The sequence below is a fragment of the Lygodium microphyllum genome, chromosome 10 (genome assembly GCF_053477565.2).
Source record: "Lygodium microphyllum isolate KBCC chromosome 10, Lygodium_microphyllum_v1.1.10, whole genome shotgun sequence".
Taxonomy (NCBI): domain Eukaryota; kingdom Viridiplantae; phylum Streptophyta; class Polypodiopsida; order Schizaeales; family Lygodiaceae; genus Lygodium; species Lygodium microphyllum.
In genome coordinates, this window is record NC_141144.1 from 118,841,907 (window position 1) to 118,856,587 (window position 14,681).

General features: G+C 42.5%; 1 protein-coding gene and 1 pseudogene across 5 annotated transcripts; one reads left to right on the forward strand and one right to left on the reverse strand.

Annotated features, from left to right (window-relative positions):
• Positions 1 to 3,317: 3,317 nt before the first annotated feature.
• LOC148030493 (protein translation factor SUI1 homolog pseudogene) lies at positions 3,318 to 3,991 on the reverse strand (annotated as a pseudogene).
• Positions 3,992 to 8,200: 4,209 nt separating this feature from the next.
• On the forward strand, positions 8,201 to 11,834 carry LOC148030494 (putative serine/threonine-protein kinase PBL11). 5 transcript variants are annotated; one of them, XM_087686838.1, is made up of 9 exons: positions 8,201 to 8,744; positions 9,133 to 9,250; positions 9,359 to 9,537; positions 9,854 to 9,958; positions 10,060 to 10,167; positions 10,266 to 10,401; positions 10,614 to 10,756; positions 10,849 to 10,972; positions 11,141 to 11,834. In XM_087686838.1, the coding sequence occupies exons 4-9, from the start codon at positions 9,929 to 9,931 to the stop codon at positions 11,743 to 11,745; spliced, it is 1,146 nt and encodes a 381-aa protein (XP_087542964.1). In that variant the 5' UTR covers positions 8,201 to 8,744; positions 9,133 to 9,250; positions 9,359 to 9,537; positions 9,854 to 9,928; the 3' UTR covers positions 11,746 to 11,834. The 5 variants fall into 5 exon arrangements, with proteins under 5 accessions (XP_087542964.1, XP_087542961.1, XP_087542962.1 ...); XM_087686835.1 differs by having other exon boundaries at positions 9,854 to 10,167; XM_087686836.1 differs by lacking the exon at positions 9,133 to 9,250 and having other exon boundaries at positions 9,854 to 10,167.
• Positions 11,835 to 14,681: the final 2,847 nt, after the last annotated feature.

A 14,681-nucleotide genomic window follows, 5' to 3' on the forward strand; every position in this document is an offset into this window, starting at 1 on the left:
TCCTTTATTGAATTATCCTTTTCTTCCATATAATTGGGCTTTTGCCAATAATATCATAGGGCGTCTTGTCTTTTCTAAATCTTCCCAAGAAAGCCCACTTCATATAATTGGAAGTGTCATATTCACATCAAGGCCATTTAGTGTAATGAAGGGGACCTAGGAGAGAGAAGGAGAAGGGAGAGACTACAGAGAGGAGAGAGAAAGAGAGAGTAAGAGGGTGACGAGGAGAGAGAAAGACTAGAAGTAGAGAGAGAAAGGCAAGAAGAGGAGAGAGAAATGGCTGGCAGCCATGGAAGGACAGGGAAGAAGGTGAAGAAGGTGAAAGGACAAATGTGTATTCATCAAATGGTGCCCATGTAGTGTCCCTTACACCTTTTATACTTAGGTCAACTTGACCTAAGTATTTCCCCTCCATTACAATCCATCCCCACTCAAAATGAAGTTTTTGTCCTCAAAAACAAAGATCAGACTTATTGGTATAGCCAAGTAGTGGGCTGCAGAGTACTACTCTGTACAGCATTACAAGTGGCAAAAGGTAGTTGGGGGGGGGGGGGGGGGAGGGAGGGGGGTTCTTGGCATAGACCCAGTAAAAGATTGCCTAATATTCAAGAGTAGTACTAGTCTATGCAGAGGGTCAAGGTCAGCTTGTAGCCACCCGGGTCAAAAGGGAAAGTGGTATCGATGCCATGCATTGGATCAGCTTTCATAAGGTCAAAGTCAAGTACAGCTGGAAGCATGATCAGCATGGTGGTATTCTCTAGCTCTTCCATAAGCCTCTCAGGCATCACCATGCTCTGTATGACTGAAGCATATGAGGCTGAAGTCACCATTGCATGGACTACATTAACCCCTAAGTGCTGCATATTCATGGACCCTGCATTCTTAGTGATGTCCAAGCATTTAAACTGCAGGTCTGTGGACTGACGGGGCTCCCGCATGGGGTTATGATCATCCAAATTCACATGCTGCCCATGGTCTTCTTTCTTGAGCTGAAGTTCTTGTTGTGGACCCATACCAAAATGGTCTTCAACAAGATCTTCACCATCCTTTGCATCATAATATTCTAATACCAAGAGTATTTTGGTAGTCTCTTGATGATTACAAGATATTGGCTTAGCACATCGATAGCATAAGCCCGCAGCATGCAATTCCCGTATCGTATCACTAGTAAGGTGTCTAATCCGTTTAGCCTTAGATAGCAATTTACACACCTGCTCATCACCATTGGTCAACTCAGTAATAGTTCTGACATGCTGCTCATAGTCATCGTGCTGCTCATGTACAACAGACGGCTGTCCATGCTCATGACCATAATGCTCATGCTGTCCATATGGATGGTCATACGAATGTGGCTGTTGCTCACAATGATATTCATGCTGTCCATACTGCATATGGTGATAATAGCCCTGCTGCGCATCAGAGGGACAATGTGGTTGGGCATATGCATTTTCTTCCACTGATGTTTGTTGCTCATGTACATAAGCATGCTGCTCATATACAACAGATGGCTGTCCATGCTCACGACCATAATGCTCGTGCTGTCCATATGGATGGTCGTAGCAATGTGGCTGCTGCTCATAATGATACTCATGTTGTCCATACTACATGTGGTGATAGTAGCCCTGCTGCGCATCACATGCATAACCGTCATAAGCATGCTGTCTTTGATCATTAATCCCATAGCATTGGTCATGATGTCCATAATCTCTATGAGAATGCATGTCACAAAAATGTTCATGCTGCTGCCCAAATACATCTATTTGCTGTTGCCCACTACCAAAACCTTGGCCATATTGTTGCCTATAAACATGATGCCCAAGATGCATGGACTTCCCCATATGTTGGTCTAGTGGCACATTTGGACCTCCATTATATTGCTCTGGTTCAACATTCTGTTTTTCCTAATGAAAGGAGGCACCAGGTAGAGCTCCATCCCTATTGCCTGCATAAGGAGAATGGTCCACTTGCAGACCCTTAGAAGATATCAAATGCAAAGCTAGATTAGGATCTTGTCCCATGGCACCATTAGTTGGGAACCCATGATAATAAGATACACCGTTCAAGGGCCAACTTGGACCTATAAAGCTTGCACTGGGAGTATTTGATGACAACAAAGGTGCAGTTTCAGTTTCTAGCTCACCGCCTGGCAAACCCCCAGTTGGTTCAGGCTGAGAAGGTGGTGTGTCAGGTCCATGCAGAAGAGCTGAATATGAGGTATCAGTGAACTCTTGATGCAACTGCTGTTGTTTGTAATGTTCTAATTGTTGTTTAAGCTGTTGAGCTAAAAGATGTCGTTGCACCTCATGAAGTTGTTGTGATTACATTGACTGCTGCTGAAGCAACTGAAGGTCATTAGGTCCAACTGGCCTTTGAGGTCCTCCTAATGGTTGTCCAAATGTTCCTGGTCTTGGTCCTTTCCAAGGTACCTCTGTTCTAGCCATTGAAAGGTTGGTCCCAAGGCTTCAGACCCCTGTACATTTGAAAGTTGGTTGCGAGGCTGACTTCTGACAACTTGAGAGCCAGCAACCTCAGCCATATATCGCCCTGAAGAGCCCCCTATATCTGATTTGACCACTTCCATACCAGGATTAGCAGAATGGCTCATAGCACCGTAAGTATCCGCCCTCATATGGAAGCTCCTTGCACCAGATTCATCTACCCCGTACATTCCAGTATACACCATCTTCTGCTGCTCATTGTTGCCATTGTTGACATTCCAGTCCCAATTAGCTGATCTAGACTGCGGTTGTTGACTGATCTGTTGAGAGAAATCATGCATTCCATGTCCTTGCCTTAATACAGAGCCTGACTGCTCAGCAATGTCTCTTCTCGACCTTGCTAACACATCTCTCTGGGCCTCTAGATTGAAGCTTCCATGATTGCCAAAAGAATCTCCTCCGGCTCCATCAAAATACTCCAAGGACAAAAATGAGGGAACTGATTTGTGCATACTTTAAAATGTAGAATCCAAAGTAAAAATGAACAGCTTAATGTAAGGCCAATTGCAGATACGATCCTAGAAGGTCCAATGATGGGACAAAGTAGTGTGACTGCACATTGTCCATTTGGTGCCCATATGAACCACCCTTTTCCACCACAGAGTGGCCCTGGTTTGCAATCCATCCCTCAACCTTTGCAAGTGGTTCGAAACTTTCGGTCATCTGTTGTTAGCTCTTCAATTCAGGGCTCTCAGGTGTAATCCGTCGATGATCAGTCCTGCACCACCAATATCACATCCAAATGCTAGTCCTTCTGTAAGCCACGAAGTTCCTAATTTTGGCCCTTTGTCTCCTGTCACACCCATCTCACCATTTCATCAAAGATAGCAGCTCACAAAAGACTATAGACAAGTTAATTATTTCATTAGAGCCTTCACATCCCATCCACATCCACTACATGATCAGGAGCCACTGTATCTGGTGCTCCTCTTGATGAGAAGTGAGTAGTCTTTGCACACATAACTGACCACTCCTCAAACCTGCAGCTCAATTGGTTTCTAACAATGCACTCTTTTGTCATCAATAGATCTGAGGATGCCAGCAGTCTCTAAAACCCATGGATCTTAATGTGGTCCTTTTTTAACAATTCCTGCCTGCACCAGGAATTGGGAAACATTCTTCCGTTGATTTCCCTGAAGCTGAATCATCTGACCCAGCTCTAGATCCTGAACTACAGTACCATTGCAACATAACTTTTTCTTGAAATCCTTGAGAATCTTATTGTAGTTGTACTCTTTCTTCAGTCCTTGAACTTTGTCAAGCTTTTCCTACCATTCCGCTGCTGAATGCGTACATGCACATAATCCTTAGATCCAACACTAGAATCATCAGCATTTGCCTCTACGAAGGGATCAAAAGCACTAGGGGTCTGGAAATCTAGATCTGGCATGAACCTTGACTGATCAAAGGCCGTCAACACTTCCACAAGCCAAGATCGATCAACCTCGACAGAAGGCAGGCAAGTAGGCAAGAAGGTCTCTGAGTCGTCTCTCCTCTCGGATGGATCAGACTGTTGCATCACACCAACAACCACAACAACAGCAACAACAATGGCAAACCTAGTTTTGGCTCTTCAATTTGCTTCTTTTCTTGCTGAGGCTCTTCTTTGGGTTTGGGTGTAGAAAAACATCCACCCATGACAGGAAGGGTATAATGCCGATCCAACGTACCACTTGATGTGATCAGAGTGATGCAAAGCTCTGCTGAGTCTAAAAAAGAGATGCAAATCTCAGTACAGTAGATGCCATTTCCTGCTGTTGCTTCTGTGAATGGATGATTGATAAGAACAATTGCCAAGCCACTTGTCCTCAGAAAGTAGTAAAAAGTGGGGAACCATAACCTATTCCTCCACCAAAGGGGCTGCTAAGGCCATTTCACTTTTGAATGGCACAAAAGTAGGAAGATGCTGCATACAAGTACAGCCTGCAATCATGTCCAGTTCAAGTGACAGGTCTGGATGCTAACTGTAATTCTTCCATGCCTCAAAATCCTGGTGCTAAAGAGGAAAATCATCGTCTTTGAAAATGGCCATCTTGAGGGTACAGTTGATGCCTTTGCCACACTGATGAAATCTGCTAAGCAGAAAAGCACGTCCACTCCTCTTCCTCCTTTTGACAAGGTGCTTGGAGCTGCTTCAGGGAAAGAATCATGGAGCAGAAGCAGTTTGCTCTCCTAGTGATGAGAAATACTCATCATGGCTCGGTTGGATGAAAGGATGGAGAAGAGTGGTCTTGAGGATGAAGTCTCATTAAGGCTCATTGAGAAATTCAGAGGGCTTAATTGCCAAGAATAGCTTGACCATCATCAGCAACAGAGCACGGATCCGGGGCATAATGATGGCAGGTCTTGCAATGTAGATGCAATCCCAAGTTTTCAAGCTCTCCTAAACATTTGTGGTCAGACAGAACCAGAGTTCTTGAACGAAGTGATTCTGCCTTGTGGTCCCGTGATAATGAGTAAAGAGTCACTGGTCTGCTTAGATCGATCCTTCTCAAAAAAAAAAAATTTCACATGTATGGCAGAAGGTGCCCCCATGAAGGGATCATTGCTGATAAGAGCCAACTTGTCGCCCGTAGCAAAGTCTACAGCCCTAGCTAGAGACTCAGTCTATAGCCCTAGCTTCAAGCCAGACACTGAGCATTGACGTCAGCACCCTCCTGCAAACCAAGGCCGCTCTTGGCAACTCTGATGGTGCCGTCTTGTCTATGGACACTGCTACGCCTTTGTTGTGTGCTGGTATTACTGTCTAATGCCAATAAAAGCCCAAATTCATATCATAGTAAACTTATCTCCCGACCCTCTACACCCCAAGCTTCTGCATCTACCACTGCATCTTCCTCATCTGCTCAGACCACTGACATTGCCGATCTAACGAGCTCTTAGAAGTCGCCTGTGGTTGCGGTCATCCTCGCAAAATACAATTGGAAAAAAATACCAATGTAGGTGTAATCGTCTACAATGATTCCAGGAGTGTGCCTATTCCTTGGATCAATGTGGAGGGAGTATTGGATATCCGGATTAACCTTACAGCCAACCCAAGAATTAACCTTTTCAGTCAAGGAGCAAGGGACAATGAAGTCTGTGGTAGAGTATTTTCAAGAAACATGCGGATACACTATCCGTAATACTGCGCTTCCATGTTTGCAAGTGGAAAAACTTGTTGTTGTACATAGCACAGTTTGCACAGCCTTAGAGGCTTAGAAAACATGCTGACCTAGCCAAGAAGGGTTGTGGCTTGGTGGCTAATCCCATGGAGAAGCAAGATATGATGCTTTGGGATGCCATACGAGCTTGAGAGGGAGGGTAGAAGGGAAGTTCTTCCATGGAGCCTTGAAGAAGCTTGAGGGAAGAAGAAGATTCACTTTCTAAAAGACCTCTGCTACGTCCTGTAGTCACCTCCTTCACCCAAAAAACCCCTAAAATTTCACCTCAACATTGAAAACGAGTTGCCATTTTTGTCTTTTGAAGTCCAAATTCGGTCAAGCCTCCTACCATAGCTCCTGTGTGTCTTCCAAGAAAGCTGCCATCTCTGCTTGTGTACCTGAAAAGTAGGGTTTATTGTTGGAAAATGAGACTAGATTTGAGGGAAAGGAGAGAGAAAGGAAGGATCTAAAAACTAAGCTCTGATACGGGGACCTAGGAGAGAGAAGGAGAAGGGAGAGACTACAGAGAGGAGAGAGAAAGAGAGAGTAAGAGGGTGACGAGGAGAGAGAAAGACTAGAAGTAGAGAGAGAAAGGCAAGAAGAGGAGAGAGAAATGGCTGGCAGCCATGGAAGGACAGGGAAGAAGGTGAAAGGACAAATGTGTATTCATCAAATGGTGCCCATGTAGTGTCCCTTACACCTTTTATACTTAGGTCAACTTGACCTAAGTATTTCCCCTCCATTACATTTAGGTTCTATGGCCACTCTCGTAGCCACTATCCTCCTCATCTATTTTGGAATTGTGCTACGTGGCAATCAAGGTCCTCTTTGGGTTTTCCCTTGAATTTTGGTGACCTAACCATAGGATTTTGAGGTGGTGGTGTTGGAGTTACTGCTTCTAAAGCACCCATAGAGATCAAAATGGGTTTCTTTGGCCTAGGTTTTTTAAGTAGAGGATTAAATTTCAATCTCCTCCTAATTGAAGCTGCCACTTCTCTTGATATATATAAAGTTCTAATTAATGGCTTTAATTTCCTATTAGAATGCATGTACAAGACCATTAGATGTTGGAGAGGAATATACAATATCCATTTATGAACTTTCACAAGTTCATACACATCACCACCTAGCAAATTTCACAAGTTCATACACATCACCATCTAGCAAATTTAGCAAAGAGAGGAATGCAATCCGAATAGGGCATTGAAATAACATCACTTCTTCAAGTTAAAAATTTGGTTGATCATGACAAAACATAGTCTGTTTTCCCCTTAAATCTAGCAAGACTATTAATAGGATTGACTTGTGCTTTGTGCTAGAATTGACCACCATTGGTAGATAAAACCCTTTCCTTTCGAACCTAGATTGTTGGAGTGAAGCATGCTACTAATACCTAGTATTGAACTATGTCTCAAGTTCATTCTTACTTGGCATCTTTTCCATTAAAAGATTGCTAAAAGGCCTTTACATTGGTTGTTTCCCTAATCTTAGCACCCCAAATTCAGATGTATAGACCTATGGTACATATTCATAGTTTCAATGTGGTGGTCCAAGATCAAGGCTACCCTAGCCTATCAAGTGGTTTCTCCCCAAGCCATAATCATTGCATGCTTCATGGCAATCAATTTCTCAAAAAACTAAGGGTTTCCAAACACCAAATATGGGATAGTTAATATGCCTTTGCTTGAGTCTAGCTAGGATATAATAGTGGGTGCTTTAAATGGCTTTCTACCAACATAGATCTTTATTTATCATCGTAGATTTGTCTTGCATCACATGATCCACCTTTGCTATGTCTAGCTGATGACCTCGAACAATAGCAACGAAGTCAACTTCCATTTCATTTGCAACACATTTCTTCAATATCCCTTACATGCCACCATAGCTAGAAGCACTTACCACCTCAAAAGGATAGTGCATTGAAGATTATGACACAAACATGCATGCCTTTGTGGAGGAATGAAATCGCTTGTACAAGTAACTTTAGATCTCTATGTACTTTCAAACCACACACTTGAGGAGGGGTAATGTTTCTAGTGAGAAGGGCTTGGAATTGATCTAGTTAAATTTATTTTAGTTGTTCTTTAGTGAAATGCCATTCGCGCCAATAGGTTGTAGCTCAAGTGGTTTGAGTAAGTGGGTGTGTGAATCCAAACCTTGGGTACACCCTCGAGGTACCTTTCAAACTTTCAAGCCATTCTCCCAAAAGAAAAAAAAAAAGCCATTCGAAGCCTTTGTAAAAAGGCTTGCAAATTTGGATGCAAACAAATCATGCCGCCAAAGTGTAGGGCAAGGTTTGAACTCACGCACCCAAGTAACTCAATTTGTGTTCAAATCAATTGAGTTACAGCCCCATTGGCAAAGTATTTGCAAAGTTTTAAGCTGAAGTTTTTTGTGCTGGATCTCAAATATGTTCTTGGGGGATGCTAGGTGTTCCATCGGTTCCATTGGTCGTCAGCAGTATGTGGCATCATGTGACAAGGCGCTTAACCTCAAAGCCAATGAGGTTGTCGCTATATAGGGTGAGTCCTGGGTGTTCTTTGTGTTGTTCACACTTGCACAAGCGGGCAGACATAGACACATAGAGAGAGAGAGAGAGAGAGAGAGAGGAGGCTGTGTGCTGTGTCCCTCGGTGCCAGGTGGGGGGAGAGAGAGAAAGGGGCGGGGATTTGTGTGCGTGCACTGTGCCCCTTGGTTTACGTGCTTGCTTGTCTTGCAAGCCTGTTTGCGGCTCTGCTTTTTCTCTCTCCATGTGCAGCTACCCAGCTATGAGTGCAAATGCAGGGGCCTTATGAGAAAGAGGGAGAGAGGGAAGGGAACCTTGCCTCTCTCTGATTTCCTTCCCACATTCCCGAGGCCCGAGACCCAACGATAAGCACAGCAGGGAGCGCCTCTCATGAGGAGCAGCTTCCCCTCATTATACCGAGCATCTTCCTCTTTGTCACCCAAGGTCAGTCAGACTGAGGGAAATCCATCACTCCATCAGAACCGTAGCTGGCTGGTTTGCCTTGAAATTCTGCTCCTTCTGATGTGAGCCCATGCGCCTCTCTCGTCTGTATGGGCAACTGCTGGGTCGCTCGTGTCAAAGCTGATGACTCCTCAGGTGAGCTCCCCCTCTTTTTTTTTTTGCCTTGTCTTCTCATGCGTAGCATCATGCTCACAACATGTGGTTTAGGGTTGCATTCCATTTGCATTTTCTAGGAACATAGCCAGATTTCTATCTCTTGAATGATTGCAAGGTGCAGATGCTTGCGCTACGCAATTGCCCTCACATGTGGTTTAGGGTTTCATTTTGTTGCCTGTGGCGTGTACTAGATATGTATCAATTGATGGTCACATGTGGTTTAGGGGTGCATTTTATTCCCTGCTGGATACTAGAAGTCTGCCGATTGAATGATTGGTAGAGTTGTCCGTGGGTGTGTAACATCATTGCCCTTAAACGTGGGCTGCATTTCATTGCATGATCTTACCATAGTCTAGATATCTTTCAGGTGAATGATCGACAGAGCTGGCTGCAGATGCTATTAGATGCTCTGGTTATTTAAGAAATCAGTATAAGATCCCGTCTCAAGAATTGGTGGTGAATTGTGTGATCAAGCTGTTGGCCAGGTTGCACTATGCAAGTTCACTACGTGATTTTAGGGAAAATTCCTCTGGTGCCCCACAGCTTGGGTACCAGCTGGGAATTGTATCTTATACCTCTCAGTTTAACTGCAGGTTCTCATGTTTATCTTCTCAGTTGGTGAATGTTTATCTGTTAAGGCTTAGCATTTGGTGCTGAGCATTGCCCTTGACGTCGTCACTTCTTTGTGTGCCTCTTGGTGATTATCTGCCATCATGTTCGTCTTCTGGACATGTGAAAATCATGCCTCTGTTCTGGACATCTGAAAAAATTGGTACATACAGGTCTCCTCATGCAGACCATTTTGATTTTGTAAATTCACCAAACTTTATATCTCTTTCATCATCTCTGGGGTAGCATTGTTAAGATATTTTTTGGATAGTAATGTAGTGGTGGATAGATAAATTAATTGTGTGCCATAGCATAATTGTGTGCCTGTCATGCAATCAGCCTCTTCCTAGTTTGCGTAAGCTTTATTCCTGTATAGTAACTGCAGTTAGCTGCTTTTTATGTCACTGCCCATGTGGCAGCTGCATATGTTCTGCAAATGCTTTTTTTAAAGAGGTAAGACTGAATTCCAAACTTTACAGGTCACACAGCAAAGTCCCGGAACACTTCTCATAAGGAGTCTTGTAGTGGCAGTAGTCAGATTTCATCTTCAAGTCATGGAGACCCTTTACAAAGATCTCCAAACAGTAGCTTACGAGCCTTCTCATTTAATGATCTCAAGGCTGCTACTCGCAACTTCCGGCCTGATAGTGTTCTTGGGGAGGGTGGTTTTGGCTGTGTATTCAAGGGCTGGATAGATGAGCATGGATTCATGGCTACTCGTCCAGGAACCGGAATCGTGATTGCTGTCAAAAAACTTAATCTTGAAGGGTTACAAGGGCACAAGGAATGGCTGGTAATTTCTTGTTCTTGAATGTACTGCTTGTATTCACCTTGGCTGTGTAAAGTTGTGGAGATACTCTGGACAGTAACGTGCATTGTCTTTGCTGTCAGGCAGAAGTTAACTTCCTTGGACAACTGCATCATATCAACCTAGTGCGATTAATTGGGTTCTGTGCTGAGGATGAACATAGATTGCTGGTTTATGAATTCATGCAGCGAGGCAGCTTGGAAAACCACCTTTTCAGGCGTATGTTGCATTCTCCGAGCTTACCAAAGTGAACTTTGAAGTTTTTAGAATGAATCAGGAAGTTGACTAAGCTTATAGAGTTAGCATGGAAGCTGTGCTGCAACTTCTAGGTAGGCAGGTAGTGCTCAGAAGGCTTGATCAGGGCGGCACTGTGGGTTGATGCTCTAGCTTTAAAGATTTCATTGATTCTAATGTGCAGCTGGTCTTATCAGGTGGCAACCACAATCATGCCCTTTCCTGGGCAATCCGTATGAAAGTTGCTGTTGGTGCTGCCAGGGGCCTTGCCTTTTTGCATGAGGCAGAACGTCCTGTTATCTACAGGGATTTTAAAGCATCAAACATTCTACTGGATTCTGTCAGTATTATGTATGCTTACGAAATAATGCAAGCTGGCTGTGCTTCCTAAAAGTTTTGACATGCCTTTCCTGTTCTTTGTTTCTTTCTTAGCAATATAATGCCAAACTCTCAGATTTTGGGCTAGCAAAAGATGGACCAACAGGTGATAACACTCATGTGTCGACTCGTGTGATGGGGACATACGGGTATGCTGCACCTGAATATGTTGCAACAGGTAAGTAATTACTCTCTTCTTCACTTTTATTTGGGGATGGAGATTTGATTCTGAAATGAAATATTCCTACTGTGAAAACAAGCTGATGGGAACTCGCTTTTTGGTTGGTGAAGAAGATCTTACAAAGGTTTGGGAAGGTATCTAACTAGCAGAAATGGTTGTGTACAGGGCATTTGACTGCCAAAAGTGATGTGTATAGCTTTGGGGTTGTTCTGCTTGAGCTTCTCACAGGAAGACGAGCGGTTGACAAAAACAGGCCTTATGGGGAGCAGAATCTTGTGGAATGGGCAAAGCCTTTTCTATACGACAAACGTAAGGTGTTCCGTTTGGTTGACCCTCGATTGGAGGGCCAATACTCCTTGAAGGGAGCTCAGCGGGTTGGAGCTTTAGCTCTTGATTGTCTTAACCCAGAAGCAAAGTGCAGGCCTTTGATGAAAGACGTGGTTGAGTATCTTGAGCCATTACTAAAGGTAAGAGAAGTAGCAAAGAACAACTCTTCTCATGTGCATGTAGCTCGACCCCAATCGAGTGTTTTTGCTCAAAGGCAGCATCAGAATACCTTTGGAAAATTGCATCATAAAGGATCAGCATGTCCCTCCTATCAGGCAGTGAAGGAACAGGGTACTGGAATTAGTAAAAGAAACCAACCTTCTTTGCACTGTGCTAGTCATCCATCCTCAAACCATAGAGGCTCAGCATGTAGGGCTGATGATTCTGCCTTTCCTGCACTTCGATTGCCACGTGTGCAGGGTGCACATGCAGGACCTTCATGATTATTTTGTACTTTGTGATTGAAATTTAGCCAAGCTTCAAATGTACGTTCTATTTTACCTCTCTTTAGTCATTGTTGTTGAAACCAAAAGCTCGTTTCTTTGAACGTGACCTGCATGTTAGGTAGCAGAAGAGGAAAGGGAAGCAACAGTGGCTCAAAGGCTGTCCAATTAGGTGAAGTTTCAGTTTCACATCTGTCTCTAGAAAGCTGGATTTTTCTCGAGGTAAGTAAGATTTAGCTGCTGGAGTGTAGCTATATTTGGGGCTGGTATCAGTAGGAAGTGATGAGATTTACGCAGGACACACTAGATCCCTCCTGGCAGAGTTGGTTAAGTCTTGACATCTATCTGTGGCATTATTGGATGCATGGGGGTATAATACCTCCTGAGAAGCCTGCTGCATGCAAATTGTTAGCATTTGCACCACTTTATTACTTTGTCTTGACTGAGTCATACATTGGATTATTATAATTTTGTGAGAGTGTGATCTTTCTCACTTTTAATACGATTGAACGATTTTGACTTGGATTTTCTGAAAGCCCAGTTTGAAAGAGTTTAAAGCTGCTATAGTGGTGAGAGATCTACAGGCATCTCAATAAGAAGTTAAAACCATGTACTTGTAGTTAATGAAATTCATAAATATAATTCAGTGAAGATAGCCATGCCATATGACATTCCAAAATCATAGTGGAGCAAAAGAATCAGACCTCTTTGACAATGTTGGCGATTAGACCAAAAATCAAGCAAGGTATTGATAAAACATGGTGAGAACTAGGCCCCAGCAATGTTATTAAGGCCAAGCCTTTACTTACTCTTGTGGAAGTGGTAGAGGTGGTGCAGTTCTTGGCTGCCAAAGATGGCATGCCATTCAGAAAAGGCACATACTATGTCATGCATGGTTTGATGGAGTCGGTAGTACTCTTCAAAAATGGTTTCTTGAAACAAGCAGGTGAATCAACCATTTTGTGAAGAATTGATGTTAATGTATCGCAAACCAAGTATTCCTCTTCCAGAGCAAGTTCAGAAGACTATTGATATTAAGATGGGAGCATCACCACCAAGAACTTCAGAAGTGGTCATTTACGTGTTGCTTTGGATGTTGTAGACTCTCTAAGAGCCCATATATGATAGAATCTTGTGCTCCTATTAGTGTGGGGATTGAGAATACATATTTTTGCATGTAGTGTCATATTTTACTCTTTGTTGGAATGCACCAGTTTTTAGTATTGAAGTGCATCTTGAAAGTTACCATTCAAACACCTGTAAGCCAAACAGCCTTTACTTTTTCCCAAAAAGCCTCCCTTTCATTTTAATGTACAGGTCTCGTTATGTATTGTGTATTGTATATCTAATGTTTGTGTCAAAACACCTCATATGGCAAGGTTTGGTGCATAGTATTTTACCTTGTGTGTGAATGTGGGTGGTAATTGGTTATTTATATGCTTTCCACTTTCTCTCTCTCTCTCTCTCTCTCTCTCTCTCTCTCTCTCTCTCTCTTTCTTTCTCACCCCAACCCAAAAACTACAGGTTGGTGAGATGCAATGGGAGTCGAGATAGGAGTACTATGAAGTATTGAGTGACGTGCTTTAGAGTGTTGGCCTTGTTCACATTAGGCCAATTACTTGATTAGGGATGAGAGTAGGAGTGCTCTTACATGGTAATCATACCTATGCTCAAATTGCCCTATTAGTGGTAAATATTACAATCCTTTGTTGGGTGTAAAGCAAACTTGGTATGTATGTATGTGTGAGTTTGGGAGGGCTTTTTCACCTCTATATTATTGTTTTGATTATCTATGCCACATTAGTAGTTTGCTGATAATGTAAAATAATGTCCTTAATTCGTGGTTTTTATGAAGCTTGATAGTCTAGATGGATGACATACAAGCCTTTGTCAATCATATATAGTATGAAGTTGCCAAGAATTGATGAGATAAGGTAAGATTAACAATCCTAGTAAAGGTTGTCAAGAATCAATAAGGTAAGGCTAGACATTAACAATTTTAGTTTTGTCTTATATATTGGATCTTAAAGTCAATTATCATTTCATTTGTACATCATGAATCATAAGTGAAGTTTTTTTGGTTAAAAAAAATTCAAAGATTATTGCAATGTTGGGGAAAGTCTAATCAGGGTTTGAATGCACCCATCTATTAACCACCTCTATTGTTGAGCTATGACCTCATTGATACATCTCAAGAGAAGTTGGCTTTTGTTATACTAAAGGACGAATATATGCTAAGATTGACTCCTTGCCAATATAATCATGCCTTGCATAGCTTCTATGAAGTCAAACTCCTTCAAGAGAGTTGCCTCTTCATTTGATGCTCCATGGGAACTTACAACTAAATGACGCAAATAAATCATAAGCTAATTGTAGCTTCAAATAAACAATGTTTTTGTGACATTATTAGGTCTATGAAGGGGGTGGTACATTTGTAATCTCAAACCATGGCACTTTGGTATTGGGCAAGTAACATTGAGGGTCTCAATTAACACAATGGCCATGTATTTTGACTTGATTAACTTTTTAAAAATATAATTGTTTTAACAATGCAATTTATTTGGGATGGTAGGTCAAATGGCGTAAAATCCCCAATATAGGGTATCCATCCCCATCATCATATTTGTCTACTATAGCCTTCAACCATCACTCTCCTCCCCTACTCTAAGAAAATATTCTAAAAAACAAGTTTGTTTAAAAAATACATTTTATTTGGGACAGTAGAGCAAGTGACAAAAAATTCCCTATTTAGACTAACCATCCCCATTCCTTGCCATATCATTTGCCTAACTTGGCCATCAACCATCATTTTTCTCCCTAGTTGCCCATACTTTCTCAAGCGTTGCACCCATTGTTGGGGATTGTTGCCATGTTGTTGGAGGAGATGTTATGTTGCGTAGCTATTCCCTTGTTTTGATGTTGTTGCCTTATTGTGC